Source organism: Gopherus evgoodei, chromosome 14 (assembly GCF_007399415.2).
Source record: "Gopherus evgoodei ecotype Sinaloan lineage chromosome 14, rGopEvg1_v1.p, whole genome shotgun sequence".
NCBI classification, from domain to species: domain Eukaryota; kingdom Metazoa; phylum Chordata; order Testudines; family Testudinidae; genus Gopherus; species Gopherus evgoodei.
The window spans coordinates 4,992,803-5,013,064 of record NC_044335.1 but is presented as its reverse complement, the minus strand read 5'-3'; the positions used below and the strand labels follow the sequence as shown (position 1 = coordinate 5,013,064).

The following is a 20,262-nucleotide window of genomic DNA, read 5'->3' as shown; positions in this document are numbered from 1 at the left end:
CTTTTTTCAAACAACTAACAAAATCATCCAAAGCCCAAGATTTGGTGGTGATGGGGGACTTCAACTATCCAGATATATGTTGGGAAAATAACACCGCAGGGCACAGACTCTCCAATAAGTTCCTGGACTGCATTGCAGACAACTTTTTATTTCAGAAAGTTGAAAAAGCTACTAGGGGGGAAGCTGTTCTAGACTTGATTTTAACAAATAGGGAGGAACTAGTTGAGAATTTGAAAGTAGAAGGAAGCTTGGGTGAAAGTGATCATGAAATCATAGAGTGTGCAATTCTAAGGAAGGGTAGAAGGGAGTACAGCAGAATAGAGACAATGGATTTCAGGAAGGCAGATTTTGGTAAGCTCAGAGAGCTGATAAGTAAGGTCCCATGGGAATCAAGACTGAGGGGAAAAACAACTGAGGAGAGTTGGCAGTTTTTCAAAGGGACACTACTAAGGGCCCAAAAGCAAGCTATTCCGATGGTTAGGAAAGATAGAAAATGTGGCAAAAGACCACCTTGGCTTAACCAAGAGATCTTGCGTGACCTACAAAATAAAAAGGCGTCATATAAAAAATGGAAACTAGGTCAGATTACAAAGGATGAATATAGGCAAATAACACAGGAATGCAGAGGCAAGATTAGAAAGGCAAAGGCACAAAATGAGCTCAGACTAGCTATGGGAATTAAGGGAAATAAGAAGACTTTTTATCAATACATTAGAAGCAAGAGGAAGACCAAGGACAGGGTAGGCCCACTGCTCAATGAGGAGGGGGAAACAGTAGCGGGAGACTTGGAAATGGCAGAGATGCTTAATGACTTCTTTGTTTCGGTCTTCACTGAGAAGTCTGAAGGAATGTCTAGTATAGTGAATGCTTACGGGAAGAGGGTAGGTTTAGAAGATAAAATAAAAAAAGAGCAAGTAAAAAATCACTTAGAAAAGTTAGATGCCTGCAAGTCACCAGGGCCTGATGAAATGCATCCTAGAATACTCAAGGATTTAATAGAAGAGGTATCTGAGCCTCTAGCTATTATCTTTGGGAAATCAGGGGAGACGGGGGATATTCCAGAAGACTGGAAGGGGGCAAATATAGTGCCCATCTATAAAAAGGGAAATAAAAACAACCCAGGAAACTACAGACCAGTTAGTTTAACTTCTGTGCCAGGGAAGATAATGGAGCAGGTAATTAAAGAAATCATCTGCAAACACTTGGAAGGTGGTAAGGTGATAGGGAATAGCCAGCATGGATTTGTAAAGAACAAATCGTGTCAAACTAATCTGATAGCGTTCTTTGATAGGATAACGAGCCTTGTGGATAAGGGAGAAGCAGTGGATGTGATATACCTAGACTTTAGTAAGGCATTTGATACGGTCTCGCATGATATTCTTATAGATAAACTAGGAAAGTACAATTTAGATGGGGCTACTATAAGGTGGGTGCATAACTGGCTGGATAACCGTACTCAGAGAGTAGTTGTTAATGGCTCCCAATCCTGCTGGAAAGGTATAACAAGTGGGGTTCCGCAGGAGTCTGTTTTGGGACCAGTTCTGTTCAATATCTTCATCAACAATTTAGATGTTGGCATAGAAAGTACGCTTATTAAGTTTGCGGACGATACCAAACTGGGAGGGATTGCATCTGCTTTGGAGGACAGGGTCAAAATTCAAAATGATCTGGACAAATTGGAGAAATGGTCTGAGGTAAACAGGATGAAGTTCAATAAAGATAAATACAAAGTGCTCCACTTAGGAAGGAACAATCAGTTTCACCCATACAGAATGGGAGGAGACTGTCTAGGAAGGAGTATGGCAGAAAGAGATCTAGGGGTCATAGTAGACCACAAGCTTAATATGAGTCAACAGTGTGATACTGTTGCAAAAAAAGCAAACGTGATTCTGGGATGCATTAACAGGTGTGTTGTAAACAAGACACGAGAAGTCATTCTTCCACTTTACTCTGCGCTGGTCAGGCCTCAGCTGGAGTATTGTGTCCAGTTCTGGGCACCGCATTTCAAGAAAGATGTGGAGAAATTGGAGAGGGTCCAGAGAAGAGCAACAAGAATGATTAAAGGTCTTGAGAACATGACCTATGAAGGAAGGCTGAAGGAATTGGGTTTGTTTAGTTTGGAAAAGAGAAGACTGAGAGGGGACATGATAGCAGTTTTCAGGTATCTAAAAGGGTGTCATCAGGAGGAGGGAGAAAACTTGTTCACCTTAGCCTCCAATGACAGAACAAGAAGCAATGGGCTTAACCTGCAGCAAGGGAGATTTAGGTTGGACATTAGGAAAAAAATTCTAACTGTCAGGGTAGTTAAACACTGGAATAGATTGCCTAGGGAAGTTGTGGAATCTCCATCTCTGGAGATATTTAAGAGTAGGTTAGATAAATGTCTATTAGGGATGGTCTAGGCAATATTTGGTCCTGCTATGAGGGCAGGGGACTGGACTCAATGACCTCTCGAGGTCCCTTCCAGTCCTAGAGTCTATGAGTCTATGAAAATGAAGAGTGTAACATAGGGAAACGGAGGCACGGAGATGATAAGTGACTTACCCAGGCGCATTCAGCGAGCAGAACTTGGATCTCCTGTAGTTTAGCCCTGCGGCTAGCGTCGCTTTGCTAATTCTCAAATGAGTTCCGCTTTCCAAACAGCGCGGGCAGCTGGTGACCACTGAACTGTGACATACAGAATTTCCACAGGACCTTACCCTCAATTTTATTTGTCCATTTGGGTTTCCACTGCCAGCTTTGCCTCCACTGAGTAGCTGCTGAGTAGATGCACCGAGCAAGGCTCCTTCCCCTCTTGGAGAACTCTTTCACCTCAGTGTATTCAAGCCCGTTAAAATCTCCACTTGACACAGGATTAGAAGGGGCGACAGGCAGATATTTAGGTCTAGTGGTAGCAGGTTAAGCCCTTTTCAGAATAGTTTACATTCTGTGCTTCTGTGTCACTCCCTGGCCATGTAAATGAAGGAGCTTAGCGAGGGGCTGGGGGTGGGGGACAGAAGGGGGGATTATCTAAGGACAATGACATGGGGGGAGCTTTGGCTGTGCTGTCAGCAGGAGAGTGCTGTGTATAGAGAATGCCAGGGTCTTAATCCTCCTCTCTGCATTGCTGATTGGCTGGGTCGCTGCCCAGCTTGCAGAACAAGCAGAGGATAGTGAGTGCTGCATATTGGCAGGAGGGCTGAAGCACCAATCAGCAGGAGTCAGTCAGGTATGGCAGAGGTCTTAGGGCAGAAGGGACTCCCCCATTGCTGGCTCGCTCTCATTCGTTCATCATCTTCTGAGGCTGCAGCCAGGACTACCACCCCTCTCCCACGGCTCCGAAATACGGCGCCGTCACGGTGCAACCCGGGAAGGCTGGGTCTGGCGAACCTGCTGTGCAAGGGCCCAGTTATCTGTTGGTGTAAAAGGCTGGTGCTCCATTGAAGTCAGTGGAGCTCTGGTGACTTGAACCAGCAGGGAGATGTGTCTGAGACAGGAAGGGACGGGGTCATGCCTCTTTGTGTTTCTATGGAGGTGGGCAGAGGCGTCTTTGCAAACACTGGCTCTGGAGAAGTGGGCCCAGGGGCAGCCTAAGCAAAGAGAGTTATAGCCAGTACAGAAGGAGACAAAGGTCTGGCTGATTTTTGAATTCGTTCCTTTAGGGTCATTGTAGGAGGAAATCGGTTAATGCTTTCGGTTTTGTGGCTCATCTGTGCGGATTTATTACTGCATTTACTGTAGAGTATGAGAGTCATGGATCAGGGCCCCACTGGGCTTGGCCTCGGTACTTGACTGTGCAAAGACAGGAAATCTTTTCCATTGCCACCAGTGTGACCTGGTGCAGTGGGGTCCTGAAAGGACAAGCCAGGGCTGGCTCAGCTGCTGGTCCCTTCTAGGGCTTGCTGATCTGCTTGTACCTGGAGCCCTCATGCTCTAGAAAGAATGGGCTCCAGCCCCTGCTGAGCGGCCCCTTGACTTCTGCTCCTGGGCTGCAGAACTAAGTGCTGTTGAGTAACCAGAGAGTTGAAACCCGAAGGCTGGTTGGGAGAAGGGAGTAGAAGGTTTCTAAAGAACTGCCTCTGAGCTCTGGGATAATACAACGGCTGCCTGTCTCCACTGGAGCATAAACCCATCGGGGCACTCCGTACACTGCCTTTATTCAGAGCGCTTTCATTTTTTGCCTTTCTCCCATCTGCTGCCTGCTCTCTGACACTGTTGGCTCATCTCAGACCAGGTTTGAATACAGCAACCTGAGCTCCTGTGCGAGCCTCAGATACCATGGGGATGGATGAAGGATAATGACCTTTGGAAACAGGTCCCTGTCTTTCAGCTTCAGGCCAGGACCCCTAAAGGGGTTCTTTAACATAGCAGGACCCCTGCTCACCTGCGTACCCCTTCTGTACTACATGCCACACTAGATGCAAGTATTATAGGGGGGAGGGATAGCTCAGTGGTGCTAAACCCAGGGTTGTCAGTTCAATCCTTGAGGGGGCCATTTAGGGAACTGGGGTAAAAATCTGTCTGGGGATAGGTCCTGCTTTGAGCAGGGGGTTGGACTAGATGACCTCCTGAGGTTCCTTTCAACCCTGATATTCTATGAGTATGAGAAGGGATACTAGTCCTGCTGTGGTGAAAGCTGAAGCCAGCTTCTCCTTACACTCCCAATTTTATATATGTAAATAACACACATATTGTGGGTACGTATGTGAATGTCATTACACAGTACATGACCTAAACTGGAGGGGTCCTGCAGTGGAACTGTCTATCTTCAACAGCCTCAGGGTAACAGCAGGACCAGCTGCTAGCTAATAATGGGCTCTTTAATCTAACAGCAAAAGGTCTAACACAATCCAATGCCTGGAAGTTTAAGCTAGACAAATTCAGACTGGAAATGAGGCATACATTTTTAATGGTGAGAGTAATTAACCATGGGAGCAATATACAGAGGGTCCTGGTGGATTCTCAATCACTGACAATTTTTAAATCGAGATTGGATGTTTATCCAAAAGATCTGTTCTAGGAATTATTTGGGGGAAGTTCTCTGGCCTGTGTTATATAGGAGGTCAGACCAGATGGTCAGCATGCTCCCTTCTGCCCTTGGAATCTATGAATTATGGTCCCATCAGCAAAGGAAGAAAGCAGCCAAACATGACATGGCTTTAGAATCTAATATCCTCCTAATGAGGGACCATAAAGACAAATGATTCTAGACCAAGCAGTCCATCCGTGGGTGCATCATGTCTATTATATAATACTTTTGTTTTTAAAAGGGGAAAACCCCCAAACTCTTGTCAATTGGCTCTTGGGTTTCTGAGGGCGGCTGGTAACCTCTATCACCCTGGCTTGGAACGTTCAGCCACCGATGGGGCTTTTACTTCTGTGACGGCCATCTTATAATGCTTAATAACCTGTGGATGAAGTCAGCATTTACATCTCTGCTCTTCTTTGAGAAAAGGTCCCCTCCCATCTGTGATGTCAAAGTCACATTACACAGCACTGGCATCAGAATGATGAAAGAGCCCTTTCCGTCTGAACCTCTGCACTTCTTCAGAACAGTCCTGTTGGCTTCTCATTGTTCCCAGTTACTGATGCCTTTGGTATTTACCTGTGACTGGCTTCTCCAGCCAGCCCCTCTTTGCAGTGGGGTGTCCTCTGCTGCTAGGCCCTTGCACTGATTTGACTTCGCTCTCTAAGTATCTACACGGCCTCTGAGCACCAGGTTTCGCTATGCAGTTGCATTTGCATGAAAGACTCCACTCCATTTGTTCTATTAAAAGAAGAAGTAATCACAAGAGAATTGTTGCAGTGGTTTACAGAGCAATAATCCCATATCCTCTCACGATCCAGGGCGTCATTGGAACCTTCATGAGGATCAGATACATTTAGCAAGCACATTCTTAGATCAGGCCAGTTTCCCATTCCATTTTCCCTTATTCTCTTAGCTGGCTTATGTTGTAATTAATTGACGAGGGCTCTTCTCTATTTCTGAAAATTAATGAAAGGAAGATATTCCCTTTCAGATATCGATAGTCCTTTTGAGCTGTTTGGTCATTTAGTTCCTCCCTTGGGGACCAGTGTAAGATTGCTTTCCACAGTGTGTTCCCTAAAGGTTCCTTAAGTCAGATTAAAATGTCTCAGATAATGGCATTTCCACCTCATCCCTTAGGAGACCATTTCACAGCCTAATCACTCTCTCTTAGGAAATGTTTGATATTTCTCTCTGCTGAATGTGATCCCATTACTCCTCATTCTACTCCTTGGATAGGTTTAGTTCTGTACAGCATATCATTTGAGTGAGTGGCATTTTCTTAGACTTCAGTTTCCTGTTGCACAAGGATTGATTTTTCTTTTCAAGTTAGGGATCCTATAGTTATTAGCGCCCAATGGAGTGATGGTTTTCTGGAACCCTTTCATTCCTACAGTGCAGCAGGTGTCCTTGGAAAGGAGTTTGTCTTTGTGTGGCTTCAGATTGTTCATTGTAGTCTAAACTGAGATCTTAGTCCAGGGGTGGGCAATGACTGCCCACGGGCCACATCCAGCCCACGGGACCGTCCTGCCCGGCCCCCAACCTCCTGGTCTGGGAGGCCAGCCTCCGGCCCCTCCCCTGCAGCCTCAGCTCGCTCGCTCTGCTGCGGGCACAATGCTCTGGGCGGCAGGGCTGTGAGCTTCTGGGACAGCGCAGCTGCAGAGCCCAGCCTGACCCGGTCTCTGTGCTGCATTGTGGTGGCAGTGGCGTGGCTGGCTCCAGTCGGGCGGCTCGGCTCTAGCGCTGCCAGGCACCGGTGCTCCAGGCAACACAGTAAGGGGGTGAGGGGGTTGGATAGAGGGCAGGGGAGTTCAGGGTGATGGTCAGGGGGTGTGGATGGTGGCCAGGGGGAAGAAAAGAGGGGTTGAATGGGGACGGGGTACTAGGGGGCAGTCAGGAAGGAGGGGGGGTTGGATGGCGCAGCAGGCGGCAGTCAGGGGACAGGGAGAAGGGGTGGTTGGATGGGACAGAGGTCCCGGGGGGGGCATCAGGAATGAGAGGAGGGGATGGATGGGGCAGCGGGGGTCCAGGGGACAGGGAGCGGCGGTGTGTGGATGGGGTAGGGGTCCTAGAGGGGCTGTCAGGGAACAAGGGGTGGGAGGGATGGGTCAGCAGTCCTGGGGGGAGGGCAGATAGGAGGTGGGGACCAGCCCTCCATACAATTTACAAAACCCGATGCAGCCCTCAGGCCAAAAAGTTTGCCCTCCCCTGTTTTAGTCCCTGCTTTGTGGGATCCGCATGGCTTATGCCAAGTCTCCCGCCTTTTATCTAGAATAGACGAGTGTGTGACTCTTGTACTGACGCTTTATTCTTACAGAAGGATTCATTTTCTTTCCCCACAAAGGAAAAGTTTACATTTTAATTGGAACAAATGGAATAGCCCAAACTTCTGAGCAACCGAACGGTCAATATCGAATGAGCACAGTTACTTTCCTTTCTCACCATGGTCATGCATGTGCAAATGCTGGCATGCTTGCACATACATGTGGTTATTCACCCACACATGCAAATACACCCTTGTGTGCATGTACTCACATTACCCGTGCATGCGCACACACATGCACACGTGCCGGATGTGAATTCACACCTGCGTGTGCCCATATATATGTTCAAAGTTCACATGTGTGCATGTACTCAGAGCTGTGTAAGTGATCACACATTCACAGACACACAGGCATTTCTGTAAATGCTCTGATTGGTGTCTCATAAGGATTTGGAAGAGGAAATGGGCAGGGTCTGCTGGGCTCCATTATAAGCTCAAGAAATCTCCTTTACCCTTGAATTGTTTGGGGATAGGAGGGAGTGGATGAAATTTTACCAAAGAACTCCATGGGATGGATTGACCACTCCGTTACACCAGTCCGACTCTATGGAGGCAATGGGCCAGATACTCCGCTCACATAAACTGCCAAAATGTAGCTCCTTTGACGTCAGCGGAGGACCAACCCAGTGAATACACACTTGCATAAAACTGGTGTAGCAAATTGGTGACTCAGCCCCTTTGTGACTTGATGGCTGGAAAATTGGTGCCAAAGCAAGCTTTGCTGGTGGTTGCACTGTGTGGGCAAACGTCTCAGGCTGCTCTGTTCATTTCATCAGAGCAAGCTGACGTAAGCAATTGTGGTTGCGGGCTGTTCGCTTCTCTTTAAAGAGAAAATAAGGGAATGGTGGGGGCAGGAAGACATTTAAACAGCATTCAGGGTATGATCCAGCCTGGCAATGGGAAGTCCCAGCTGATGCTGCATTTTTCATTCCCGTCCCGAGTCTCCTGGCGTTGTGAACAAGAGCACGAGTTAGGGGCTGAGCCAAAAAAAGAGGAATGTTTTCACTTGTATAGCACCGTCAGCCAAGAATTTCAAAGTGCCTCAGCTGAGGAATCACCTCACTGGCTGCTGAAATGCAGCCAGCCTCCTCGGAGGTAGCGCGTGCACAACAGCTTAGGGCAGAGGGTACAGAAGAATCCTGTCGTCACTGGAAATTGCAGGTGGGGGGAGGGTGTATGTTTCAAGGAAGTAGAATATAAAAATCCCATGTTGGCATTTGGCCAAAGGATCATGCTTTATGTCCCTGCTCCTAACAACCAGTGCCATGGGATCACGAGAGACCATGCGGAGTCACTCAGGCCCATCCCGAAGGCTGTGCCTTTGCAGTTTGTATTGTGAGCTTCTGCTATTGTAATATCTAGATGTGACGAACTGGGAATGTTCTTAATGTTGCTCTGAATACTTTGTTGGTGCCTCGGTGTCCCCTATGCAGTTCTTAATTTCTAGGTGGTGGGATAAGGGTGTGTGATTGCTGCAGAGGAAGGGGCCAGTGCACCTAAATGCCTGACACTCTTTTCTCCTAGCAACTGATGGCCTGGGCCCCTCCTCTGCAAAGGTGCCAGCTGAAGGTGTTGGAGACAAAGAGATCAGGTGACCTCCTGGCCCCGGAAAGGAGCTGAGCAGAGAGGAGGGGCTGGAGGGGGTTGTGAGTCTGGAGCTGGCTGGGGACGAGGAGTGAAGTGCAGACCTGGGGGTCTGGCTCACTGACCCCCAGAATGGACCCGGCCGAGGGGTCCGGTTTGCTGTAGCTACAAGCTCTGTTTTAGACCATGATCCTGTCATCGAATAAATCTCTGTTTGATGGGCTGGTTGAGAGTCACGTCTGACTGCAAAGTGGGGGTGCAGGACCCAGTGGCTTCCCCAGGACCCCGCTGGGGCGGACTCGCTGTGGGAAGCGCACGGAGGGGCAGAGGATGCTGAATGCTCCAAGGAGAGACCCAGGAGGTGAAGCTGTGTGAGCTTCTTGCCCTGAACAAGTCTGCTCCAAGGGAGAGGAGGCTCCCCAAAGTCCTGACTGGCTTGATGGGGAGCAGTTCCAGAGCATCGCCCGGGGACTCCGTGACACTATGTTACAGGCAAATTCACTATGCACCCAGAGTCGGGGTACGTACAGCCCCATGCACGAGCACCCACAGACAATACACCCCTAAAGGCCATACACAGGTACCCAGAGCCAGCGTACTCTCAGACCACGCCTGCCATTCCTTCAGCCCGCAGGGCTTCGGCCTGCTGCTCACAGCCTTTCACTGGCTCAGCAGCGATGAGACACTTGAGGCCTCCCACCATGACACGGTTACCGAAATCTCTGCACGCGTTCCTCCGTCAAGTGTTTTCCTTTGAAGGAAAACTGGGCTGGGCTGTGGGAAGCGAGGGGCTGGGGACACTGGCATCAAGTGGTTGGGGGGGGGTTTAGTAGCAGGACTGGGGCAGGGCTGGGAATGCCCACAGCGCAGACCCACTGCTTCTCAGGTCGCAGAATCTGTTGCCATGGTAACAGCAGCCATCTGAACAGACAGGATGGTTTCACAGGCGCGAGGTGGCAAGAGGCAGCACCCCCGGCCCTCGCGATCCTCCAGCAGCCAGCCAGACAACACAGGCCCGTCCTGCTCTACCCACCGGCCCCCCAGCCCTCCTCAGGTCCGGCTCTGGGAGTGGCGGGTAACAAGGGCCTGGTCATAGCACTGAGCACGGGACCCCGGGTTATACAGATCCTGTCTGGCAGTTTCAGGAGCAGAGGTGTACGGCTCTTACACACACACTCCTCTTCCTGTCCTATTTTCACTTCTTGCCCCTCTGAACTGGAACATGGTTTCCACGGATCACGCGGCCCCTGGGATGTTGTCTCCTCAGCATTTTTGGTGCTGAAATACCCTTGGAAAAGGCACCAGGATTGCCCAGCGATGGTCCGAGACACTGCTCCTGCCCCCTTGCGAGCCCTGGCATGTGGGCTCCTCGCTGCAGAGCTCTCTGGCATTTCGTCAGGGTAAGGTACGTCTTTGTTGGCAGTGCCCGGACTGGAGAAGTTTTAGGGGATCCATACGGCAAAAAGGCACTCTGTCCCCTCCCCCCACACAGGAGAGCGGCATGTGTGGGGCAGGGCAGGCCAGGCCAGCCTAAAGCCAAGCCATAGCTGGAGAGTCCTGTGCACACTCAGAGCTCCACACTGCACCTGCCCCTAGGACTGGCAAGGGAAGCAGCTCTTTGCTCAACCTCCTCTTTGCTTCCCCCACGCCCCAGCACAGCATGGGGCCCCGCAGACCAGAAAGCCAGCGCCAACGAGTTTAAGACACTGTAGCATCTAAAGGGTTAACAGGTCCTAGCTGGTCACATGGCTGCTTGGGGCAAACTCCCCTCCAACAAGCCTTAATTTGCTGGAACACTAAATGTAAGGGTCTTGCCTGTGTGTGGCGGTGTCAGGCCCAGGGGACCCAGTTAGCCAGCTCTGGGCTTAGGGGAGCGCTACGTTAAAGCCTCCAAAATCGGCCCGTTGCAGCACCTGTGTCCAAAACGAGCGCAGCTGAGCGAGGGGCTTAGCAGCCCACGTGCCAGGGGCAGAGGGGTCTGGGGATGCACCTGGTACGCAGTTCCATAGCCAGCCCATTTCCTAACGGAGCTGGGATTTGCAGTCGGAGCTCCTGCAGCCCGTGTGCGCGGTTCCTTATGAGCAGCTGTGGCCCCATTAGGTGTCGTTGTGCATTTAAGTGCCTGTGGCCTTGTCTGCTGGCAGCCAAAGCTGGTCACTAGGAACTGGGGCTGATTTCCTGTTCCTTCAGAAGAGCTGGGCTTGCTAACATGCTGCAGCTGCTCCCTATGCAGCCCACAGACAAGCTTCCTTCCTTTAGAACAGCCTCACCTGCTAAATATTGGAAAATAACCCCTGTCCTCCCAGCAAGCCCTTCTCCTGGCCACAAGCGCTGCCATAGCAACAGCCTTCTCCTGCATGGTTGCTCAATGGAGTTTTGCATCTGGGACAGACTTCTGCCACTACAGCGAAGAGCAGGTAGCAGTAGTAGGTTATTCTCCACCGGAGGTGAAAGCAACACAGGCTTTGCCAATGTGGTGCACTTCCATATCCTTCCCAGCTCCTTCGGCCACAGGGGCAGAGAAGAAGACTGGAGGATGTGGATTCGGTCCTATCTCTTGAGCAGCAGTGCATAGTGCAATCTGGGCAGCTGTGGGAGGACACTGGTGCATGGGGTATGTTTGTTGTCTTTCTGATCTAAACCGTTCTCCTCCCCAGCCGCTGCCACTCACTTCAGCTTCTGCCGGAATCTCCTGGAGCACACAGTGTCGGCCGAAAACCTCAACTACCGTCTGCAGCGGAACACAGGCAGCAGCCTCACCTGGCATGACGGGCGGAGTCAGAGGTCAGCAGGTGGCAGGACCGTCAAGCTCCTACAGCAGCCGGGAACCGAAGGCTCACAGGTACCAGTCTGTCACAATTGCACGTCCCTCCCTCTTATGGGACGTTAGCCGAATATGTGCACTGTTGAATGGCCCTTTGGGATAGAGAGGGCCATTCCTGTACATTTCCAGCATGCTCTCCCCAATCCCCACCTCCAGCCAGTGCATGAGATGTCACAGTCCTAGGCTCTGGCTTGCTCTGATCTCCAAGCTTGCGCTCCCTTTGCCTGCCTAGCAGGGAAAGAGAAGGTCTGTTCTCCCAGACTGGTCCTGTAATGTGCTGAGCACCCTGCCAACCCATTGGGGGAGTATCTCTCCTGTGGAGCTCAGCACCTCGCAAGAGCAGGCCCTTGATTTTGCTTTACGTTCTCATGACGAGTTCATAACCTGCAGAATTTAAGAGCTGATTATTTAACGGGGACTTTAAAAAAACCCACCGTTTGGAAGGAGTAGCGGTGGGGAGTGGAACTTGCCTCTCCCTCTCCCACCGCAAGCATTGTTAATTCTCTTTTTTGCAGGGCTTTGAAGCTGAAAAGAGAAGTGGGACTTTTATTAGGCAGGCTCAGGGCTGCCCAGAGTTGGGGGCAAAAGGGGCAATTTGCCCTGGGCCCTGCAGGGACCCCCATGAGAGTTTTTCGGGGCCCCCGGAGCAGGGTCATCACTTGCTCTGGGGGCACCGGAGCACTCTCATGGGGCCCGGGCCCCCAGAGCTTCTTCCACTCCAGGTCATCGTCAGCAATTTGGCAGTGGGAAGTCCTTCTGGCACTTTGGCAGCGGGTCCTGGGGCGGGTCTTTGGTGGCAATTTGGCGGCGGGGGGGTCCTTCTGAATCCTCTGGGCGGCCCTGGGCAGGCTTCACCTGCCACTGGGGTTCAGTGGCACGTGGGTGCATCAGCAGCGTGCATGCTGGTGTCCTGCACTGAGCAGGTGTGGGGACCTGGAGTGGACATGGGATCTGTGTTGTGCAGACCGTGCTGCAGCGTCCCTTTAGCAGGGGAGGCTCCAGGCCCCAGAACACCAAGCACGTGCTTGGGGTGGCAAGCCACTGGGGACACTCTGCTGGCGCCGCGAGGGCGGCAGGCAGACTGCCTCTGGCGGCTTGCCTGCGGAGGGTCCGCTGGTCCCGCGGCTTTGGCGGACCTCCCGCAGGCATGACTGCAGGAGGTCCGCCGAAGCAGCAGGACCAGCGGACCCTCCGCAGGCAAACCGCTGGAGGCAGCCTGCCTGCCGTGCTTGGGGCGGCAAAATCCCTAGAGTCGCCTCTGCCCCTTAGGGTATGTTGGTAGTGCAATTGGAGGTGTGATTGCAGCTCAGGTAGACATACCCAGCCTAGCTTCCGTCTAACTAGCATGGATAAAATAGCAGTGAAGACACAGCTGCACAAGCTAGGAATGCAAATATGTACCCAGGCTTCCAGGCCAGGTTGTACAGCCTATGCTGCCGTGTCTTCGCTGCTGTTAGTACCCATGCGAACTAGATTAGAGCTGCAATCACACACCTCCAACTGCAGTGTAGACTGATGCTAAAGCCTACTTGATGCATGGCATTCAATACCTGCCTGAGCTCCAGAGTCTGGACCAAACTCCCCCACAGTCCAGGAATTTGGTTCTGGCCCCATCTCTGCAGTGACTGCCCCGGCGTTCTTTCTCCACAAAGCTGCCATGTGGCGGCCTACTGCATTTTGCTCCAGCCAGGACTGGGGGTGCCTGCTGTCCTTTCTTTGAAAAAGGCCTCACTAGTGTCCTGAGTGGCCTGTTGTGGAAGGAAGTCAGCAGGTGGACCCATAGGGGCACTGTATTCGTTATTACTAGCTATTAACAATAAGGGACTAATTAGTGCTGCCTCATCACTGGAGTGTTTCCAAGGAGGGAGGCAAAAGGCGCTGACATCAGCAATTCAGCATCATCAGTTCTTTCATTTCCAGTACAAACTCCTGTCATCAGAGGCTGAGTGAAGGGTGCCAGAAGCATTTCGCTTCATGTCTCCAGCTCAGCATAACTGTGTGCAAAGAGAGGACCGTGTCTCTCTGTGCTGAATGTCTCGGCCTCTGATTTAATTCTGCAGAATTAGAAACCAATCCCACCAGCTACAACCAGGCTGTAACTTCCTTTGGTGCTTGAGGACCACTGACGACCTGGGGAGCCTTGCCATTGACTTTGACTCAGACCCTAAGACAATATGCAGTACGCACATCTGGCTTTAAACTTGCAATATCTCGTTCCAGCTGCATGTTCATCCTGCCTCTTCCTGGCCAGGATGCAGCTGACATTTAATGTCCTTTCCCCAGTGCTCAGTACACACTGTGAGTGCCTGGGGGACAGTTCAGTGGCCCCCTCCCCTTTGTAAAATGAGTTTGGTGGGTTTCAGTCAAGTTCTGAGTTTGCCAAGTGCCCACAATCCAGTTTGTACTAATACAGACCCACTTCCACTTGGCAGTGTTGGCAGAGAAGTCCAGGGCTGAAGGCTTGTCCATATGGCAGCTTAGCAGGGGTGTGGATGTGCAGCACGCTAACTGCTGCCATGCACTAAAAGGTCCCTGGTGCACTTTGACCTGCTGCTGCTTGACGTGGGAGTAGGTCAACGTGCGCTAGGGAACTTTTAGTGCCCAAGAGCAGGGACCCCCCAGATAGTCAGTGCGCAGCAGATTCACACAGCCTCAGTTTGCCACACGCTACGTCTCTGTGTACATAAGACCTAGATGACCCGTGAAGATTAAACTCTCATTTCACCCTCCTGAGCAGCAGGGCTGGATCTCCATGGACGGGCAGGCCAGCATGAGGAAGCTGCCCTGCTGCCATCTGTGCTGTGCCCATCCTGTCAAACCGTGACCACTCTGTTTAGGACCCACTGCTGCATCCATGGACTCGCAGGCTCCTTTCTCCTGGTGTCAATGTAATTTGCTCATCAGGGACAGTCAAAGGTCTCAAGCATTGGGTGAGATCTCACCCCCTTCCAAGTGGTGATTCACCTCTGGGTGCCTGAGTAGTGGTGACCCACAGACTGTCAGCTGGGGCAGTGGCAGTGGAGAAATGCAGCTGTGGTCAGCAAGGTCTCTTGCTAGGAGAGAGGAAAATTTAAGTGGCTACTGTCAGAAAAGGACTAGGCAGCAACTAGGGCTCCAGCCCTGCCCTTGGTGCCGCCCCTGACTTTCCTAACTCTGTCCCAAGCAGCCATCCTTGTACCCCTTCCCCTGAGCACCTCTGCAAAAGGAGGGGGAAGTGGAGCTGGGGTTGAGTCCTGGTTCACTGGGGACTAGGAAGCAGAGCTGCTGCCCCCTGTCATGCAGTCCCATCAGAAATGGGCCATGGCATCTGCTTGGCTTTTAATCCTAACTGCTCTGCAGCTTGTCTTCTCTCTCTGCGGGCTGACTCCATGTCCCCGATGCAGGCATTCAAGGTGAGAAAGATTTCAACTTTTGCTGTCCCTGCAAGCAAGAGAAGCTAATGAAGAAAAGCCTGGTGAATTGATGCAAAGCGATTTGACTGTATTCAAAACCCTTGCCTTGCAGCCCTTTCACGCGTGACCCATGGAAGGAGGACATTAAAATGCAGATACCTTGCAGATGGTTCCTTGGTCTCTTCCCAGTAGAACAGCCTTTAAGGCAGCCTCTGCCTCGGTCCCTGAAACACCAGTGTTTGATATTCATGGCTGTGAGTTTATCAGAGGGACAGTTTAGTTCAGCCATCTGGAAGACGAGCCGTTGATTAATTACACTTCCCCATTTACCACCTTCAGGAGCCCAGGGACTCATGCCGAGCTTCCAGCTGAGCAGAAATAACAAGAGAGAGAACCTGCAGATGAGTAGGGCTCGGATCATGCTGTTCCCATCCTCAGAGCCTGCTTCTTCGGACCTCCACTTGAGCTTGAGGAAGTCCCGCTGTGACCTTACTGCTCAGGACTGCAGTTGCCCAGGCCAGCAGAGAGAGTCTGAAAATCACTGGGGTGGGGGAAGGAAAACTGAAAGATTCTCATCTGGAGCAAGCGAAGGGAATATTTTACAATATGCTCTGAAAGAGTTTCCAGGTGCAAGGCTGCATCTGTTTGGCTTAGTGGTCACGTTCGAGGTGTAATCTCAGCCAGTCAGGGGGAGAGGCCATTTCAGACAGCTTGCCAATTTGTGCAAACGTGCTGAACCGCCAAGAGTTCTGCATGGCTCGCTCCTGTCTGGGGAAATTGCAGGTTCCTAAGTGCCTGTTACCCCGTGGGTGAGTTATTTGGATAAGTGGTGCTGTGGTCACAGCACTGTCTCTTTGTTTCGTTTTAAAGAGCCATTGTTATGCTTGGGCACTTTGTTTTCCTTTTCCCATCATTGCTGGTTACTTTGATATCTGTGGGCAAATAGTTGTGTTCTGCATTAGAACCAGCCCTCCCCATCTGGTGTTTAGTGGGGTATGAATGGGGGTGAACTGTGGGGACGCAAGCCGATTTTGGCCGTGATGAGGAAAGGCTCCATACAGGCACGTAACAATCTCCCTCCTGTCCATGCTGCTGTTGAGCTCACTGGAGGATTTGCACATGTAAAATCGTAATCTGGGGAGTCCTCCATGATGGGGAAGAGACGTGCAAAGATGTGCGTGGCGCTTAAATGTGCAACTTGGTTAACACATGGAACTGAATCCTGGGTGTTTTAAATAGCATTTTGCATCTTTGCTGATTCCTGCCCCCAATGAATTCATTCTCCCAACACCCCTATGAGGGAATAAGAGTTGTGACCATGGAGAAGTTAAGTGATTTGCTCAAGGCCGCAGCAGGAATCCGAATCAGAGCGGGATTAGGGCTCTGGATTCTCTGGCTCCCACTCCTGTGCTCAAACCACTGGAGCAGGCCTTCATCAGAAAATATGTTAGGTATTGGAGAGAAAATGTTAAAGCCCAAAGTCCTTCCTCTCCTTACCCACATCCCCGGAATATGAACCTTCTGAATATGTCTTGTTGCATTAGTTTCCGTGAGTCATGGGATATCCAACAGAAACTCTTTGTGACTCCTGGGCCAGATTTCTGAAGGGTCTCAAAGCGCACCCTTACGTTATGCTTGCAGTTAATGTAACTGTGCACGCAAAGTAGGTAACTGCATGTGCAAATGTCAGTTCTGGTAACTAGCATGTGCAGTTACCTAATTTGTGCTCACAAAAATCACAGTAACAGTGCGCACAAATGGGGTGTGTATTTAGGCTATTCAGTTGTTGTTCAGATTATTTGAAAATCTTGTCCTCCTATACACACAGCCCCAACACCCATGCATGTGCCCACACGCTCCTGAGCACTAGCCCAAAATTCCCCCAAAAGATCTCAGTAGGGATTCTCTCGCCCCTGATAGCCCCTGTCTGATGTAGTGGTGTACAGAGGCCTTAAACGCCTCTAAGATGGCCAGGGGAAAATTCTCGTGGTGCAGGCACCGTCGGCAGCTGATGGCTGCTCTACAGAGACCCCCCGCTGAAGGCTGATGGACAAGGCTCAGGATAGAAAGGTGCATGTTGAACCCAGGGCTATAACGTTGGGGGGATTCTGGAGCAGTGCTGTGTTGCAGAGCTGCCCTCTCCGGAGTCATTTTTGCCTTTGACTAATCCAAAATCAGGAGGAAAGAAAGGTGGCTTCCCTCACCTGCCCCTGGGCTGCGCCACTGTGTGTTATGCCACCTGGAGGCACCACGCATGATCCTGCCCCTTGAGGGCAAAGCTGCTGTTCAGCCTCATCCATCCTTGGATGCAAAATTTGCTCTTGAAAAAGCTCCACTCATCTGAGCACTCCTCATGCATCCAATTGCCAGTGCAGGAAGGGGGTGGGTTTGGGGCATTCCTACCCTGGCTATTTCCAAGATGAAACGCTGGACACACTCCGACACCTGCAGCTGCCTGGAGGGGAGTCACAAAGTAGAACATTTAAGGCCATGGCTGATAAAAGGCACTGGATTGTAAGCAGGGATGGGGCAGCAAGTTCATGTCACCACTGCCCATGGCTGGCTGGTGTTTGCCATGGCAGGGACATGGGACTAGTTTTAGTAACCCCGGAATGTCTGAGTTCCTGGTGCACTAATTGTCTCTTTCGCCTGCTTAATCAGCCAGTGTTCACACAAGGAAGTTGACGCTGCACATTGCAGTACGAACGCAGCTGACCCTCTGAATCCTGGCATATTGCTACTTGCCGCATCCAAACACCACCCCCTACTTCTTGCTTGCCTCATATATGCCCCAGCTATATTCAGCATGTATTGGCCCTTTCCTATCCCTCCAGCCCAGGCTGAGCCATGGCTGCTATGGGGAATTTAGCTTCCTTTTGTCTCAGAAATGCTCAATCTCAACGAAGACTGGGAAGAGAAAGCTCCTCCTTTCATGGAGATGAGGACAGGCAAAGGAGGAGGTTCCCTGTACAGAATCCAAACCAGCCTTGAAGAAAGGTGTGGGGTGGATAAGATCCTGCTTATCTAGGAGCAGGAGAGCAGTTCTATGGTCCTTTTCCAAGCTGCTCCCCCGACCCGCATGTCATCCAATGTGCCTTGACATATGGAGGGGCCGAGAAGTTAAATAACTCGTCCAAGGGCAGGTGGTAAGTGTGAGGCAGAGTCGAGAGCATAATCCTGATGCCCAGTTCCTTGCTGTAACTACCGGCCGACCCTTCCTCCCCTAACACCGTGACTAATAAGAAACATTTAAAAAATTCAGCCCTGAGCCATATGGGCAGCGAACAGGACCTGTGGTCGTTGGTGGAAGCTCTGTTTCTGAGCACGGTTTGACTCGAGGCTTCCGTGCAGAAAGGGGTCTTCTTATGGCCCCCAGTCCAGGTAGTTCCTGCCAAGAGCTCTCCCCATTGCTGTATTTGTGGACTGTGTCAGCCTCCAGCCAAGGCTATTATTACCTTCCTTTTCAGGAGCACTAAGAAGGAACTGTGGAATTTGGTCTCCCACGCCTATTTCCCCACCTAATTGGGCTGACTCCTGACAGGAAGAAAACTCCTGCTGGCCAGAAACATTCTCCGTGAAGGATTGGAATAGTCAGCTCCCTCCTATTGCTGCTCGTGACATGTTATTTGCTTTGTACTGAGCTTAAGCCAGGTTGCAATGACCTTGCAGTGCTGAAGTTTCTGTAAAAATCAAATGGGAAGAAGAAAACTTTACCACAACTCCAGAGCCACCTGCAGGTTTCAGAACTTGGCCAGGGCAATGAAGACACATGATGTGCACCCAGGGCTAATGCTCCAGTCCCTGATGGGACATTCTGTTCTGCATGACAGCGCTGTCGAGAATCAGAGTGCATGGGCCAGCTGCAGGAGGCAGCTTCTTGGGTGGGAGAGGGGAGACTGTGTCCCAGGTGGCTGAAGGTGAAGGCAGGAATTCGGTGTGAGGAACATATTTGTGACACAGCCTGGGAGGCAAGTTTAACCCTATCACATTGCCAACAGAATGAGTATGAATCTTGGACTTTGTTTGCCGTGGAGGGTCTGCTAGAATGAATGAAAGCGGGGATGTGCCATGTATCTCTGGCTGCACTGAAGCCATTGACAAGCTACGTTCTACTGAATGTTGGCTGGGACACCATGAGAGTAAGGCCTGAAAACTTCTTGGGATCCTGGGTAAGGGACGGGATGTGCCTTTTTGTCCCCACCGTGGGGCTCTACAGTCTGATTGCTTTTCAACGATGCTTCTTCCCATGTTGACCACTAAGACAAAAGCTTCAAGCAAGGCTGACAATGAGTAAGGCTAGTGGGTAGGCCATTGCTCTGGCATAGCACTGGAGTCTCTGAGCTCTGAGCCCTGTGCTTCTCCATAAGGAATCCCATTTAACAGCTGAGGGAAGCAAGACACAGAGAGGATGAGAGACAAACACCTGTCGGGGATGGTCTAAATAATACTTAGTCCTGCCATGAGTGCAGGGGCCTGGACTAGATGATCTCTCGAGGTCCTTCCACTCCTATGATTCTGTGACTTGCCGAGGGTTGCATGGCCGTGCCATGATTCCAATCCAGGCTCCCAGCCTCGTGCTCTTAACCACTAAAGACGCAAGGGAGAGGAAGTGGATGCTCGAGGGTTCTCTGCGTCCTAGTGCAGGGAGCTTATTGAGAAAGGGTTTCTGTGAGGATATTTAGGGAAGCCATGACTGGGGTGGGGCAGAGGGTGAGTGGTCCCCTGGAGTCTCTGTTTTGGGGGATTTCCAGTTGTTAGCAGCCTGACTACAGAAAATTTCTTCTCAGCAGCAAGCCGCCAGGTCCACCAGGACCAGAGGAGCCTTTGCTGAATCTCAAGCTGTTCTTGTACTCTTCCATCCTCTTCAGAACAGCAGGGTCCAGGTGTAAGTGATGCCACTGCGCCAGCCCAGGCCGTGTGCTTCCAGCACCATCAATGAGGTTTTTGCATTTTACTGGAGGTAACTTGCTGGTGCCTGGTTGACAACAGTGGGCCCTAGACATTGGCTCACTCATTTGCAGGAGCTGTGAGTTGCAGAAGCAATTCCAGCCCCTATCTTTCTCTTGCATAATGTTCAATGCATCCATCCCTTCACCTCCCATCATGGGCGGCTGCTTCTTTCTGCACTGAGCAG

At 51.0% G+C, this 20,262-nt stretch overlaps 1 protein-coding gene across 1 annotated transcript in view; it reads left to right on the top strand.

Annotated features, from left to right (window-relative positions):
• The window catches only part of SAMD10 (sterile alpha motif domain containing 10), a 41,690-nt gene that overhangs the window by 8,492 nt on the left and 12,936 nt on the right, over positions 1 to 20,262 (top strand). The window contains exon 2 of the mRNA XM_030533769.1: positions 11,570 to 11,754. Within this exon, the coding sequence (XP_030389629.1) occupies positions 11,570 to 11,754 (185 nt within the window). The remainder of the gene's footprint in view (positions 1 to 11,569; positions 11,755 to 20,262) is intronic.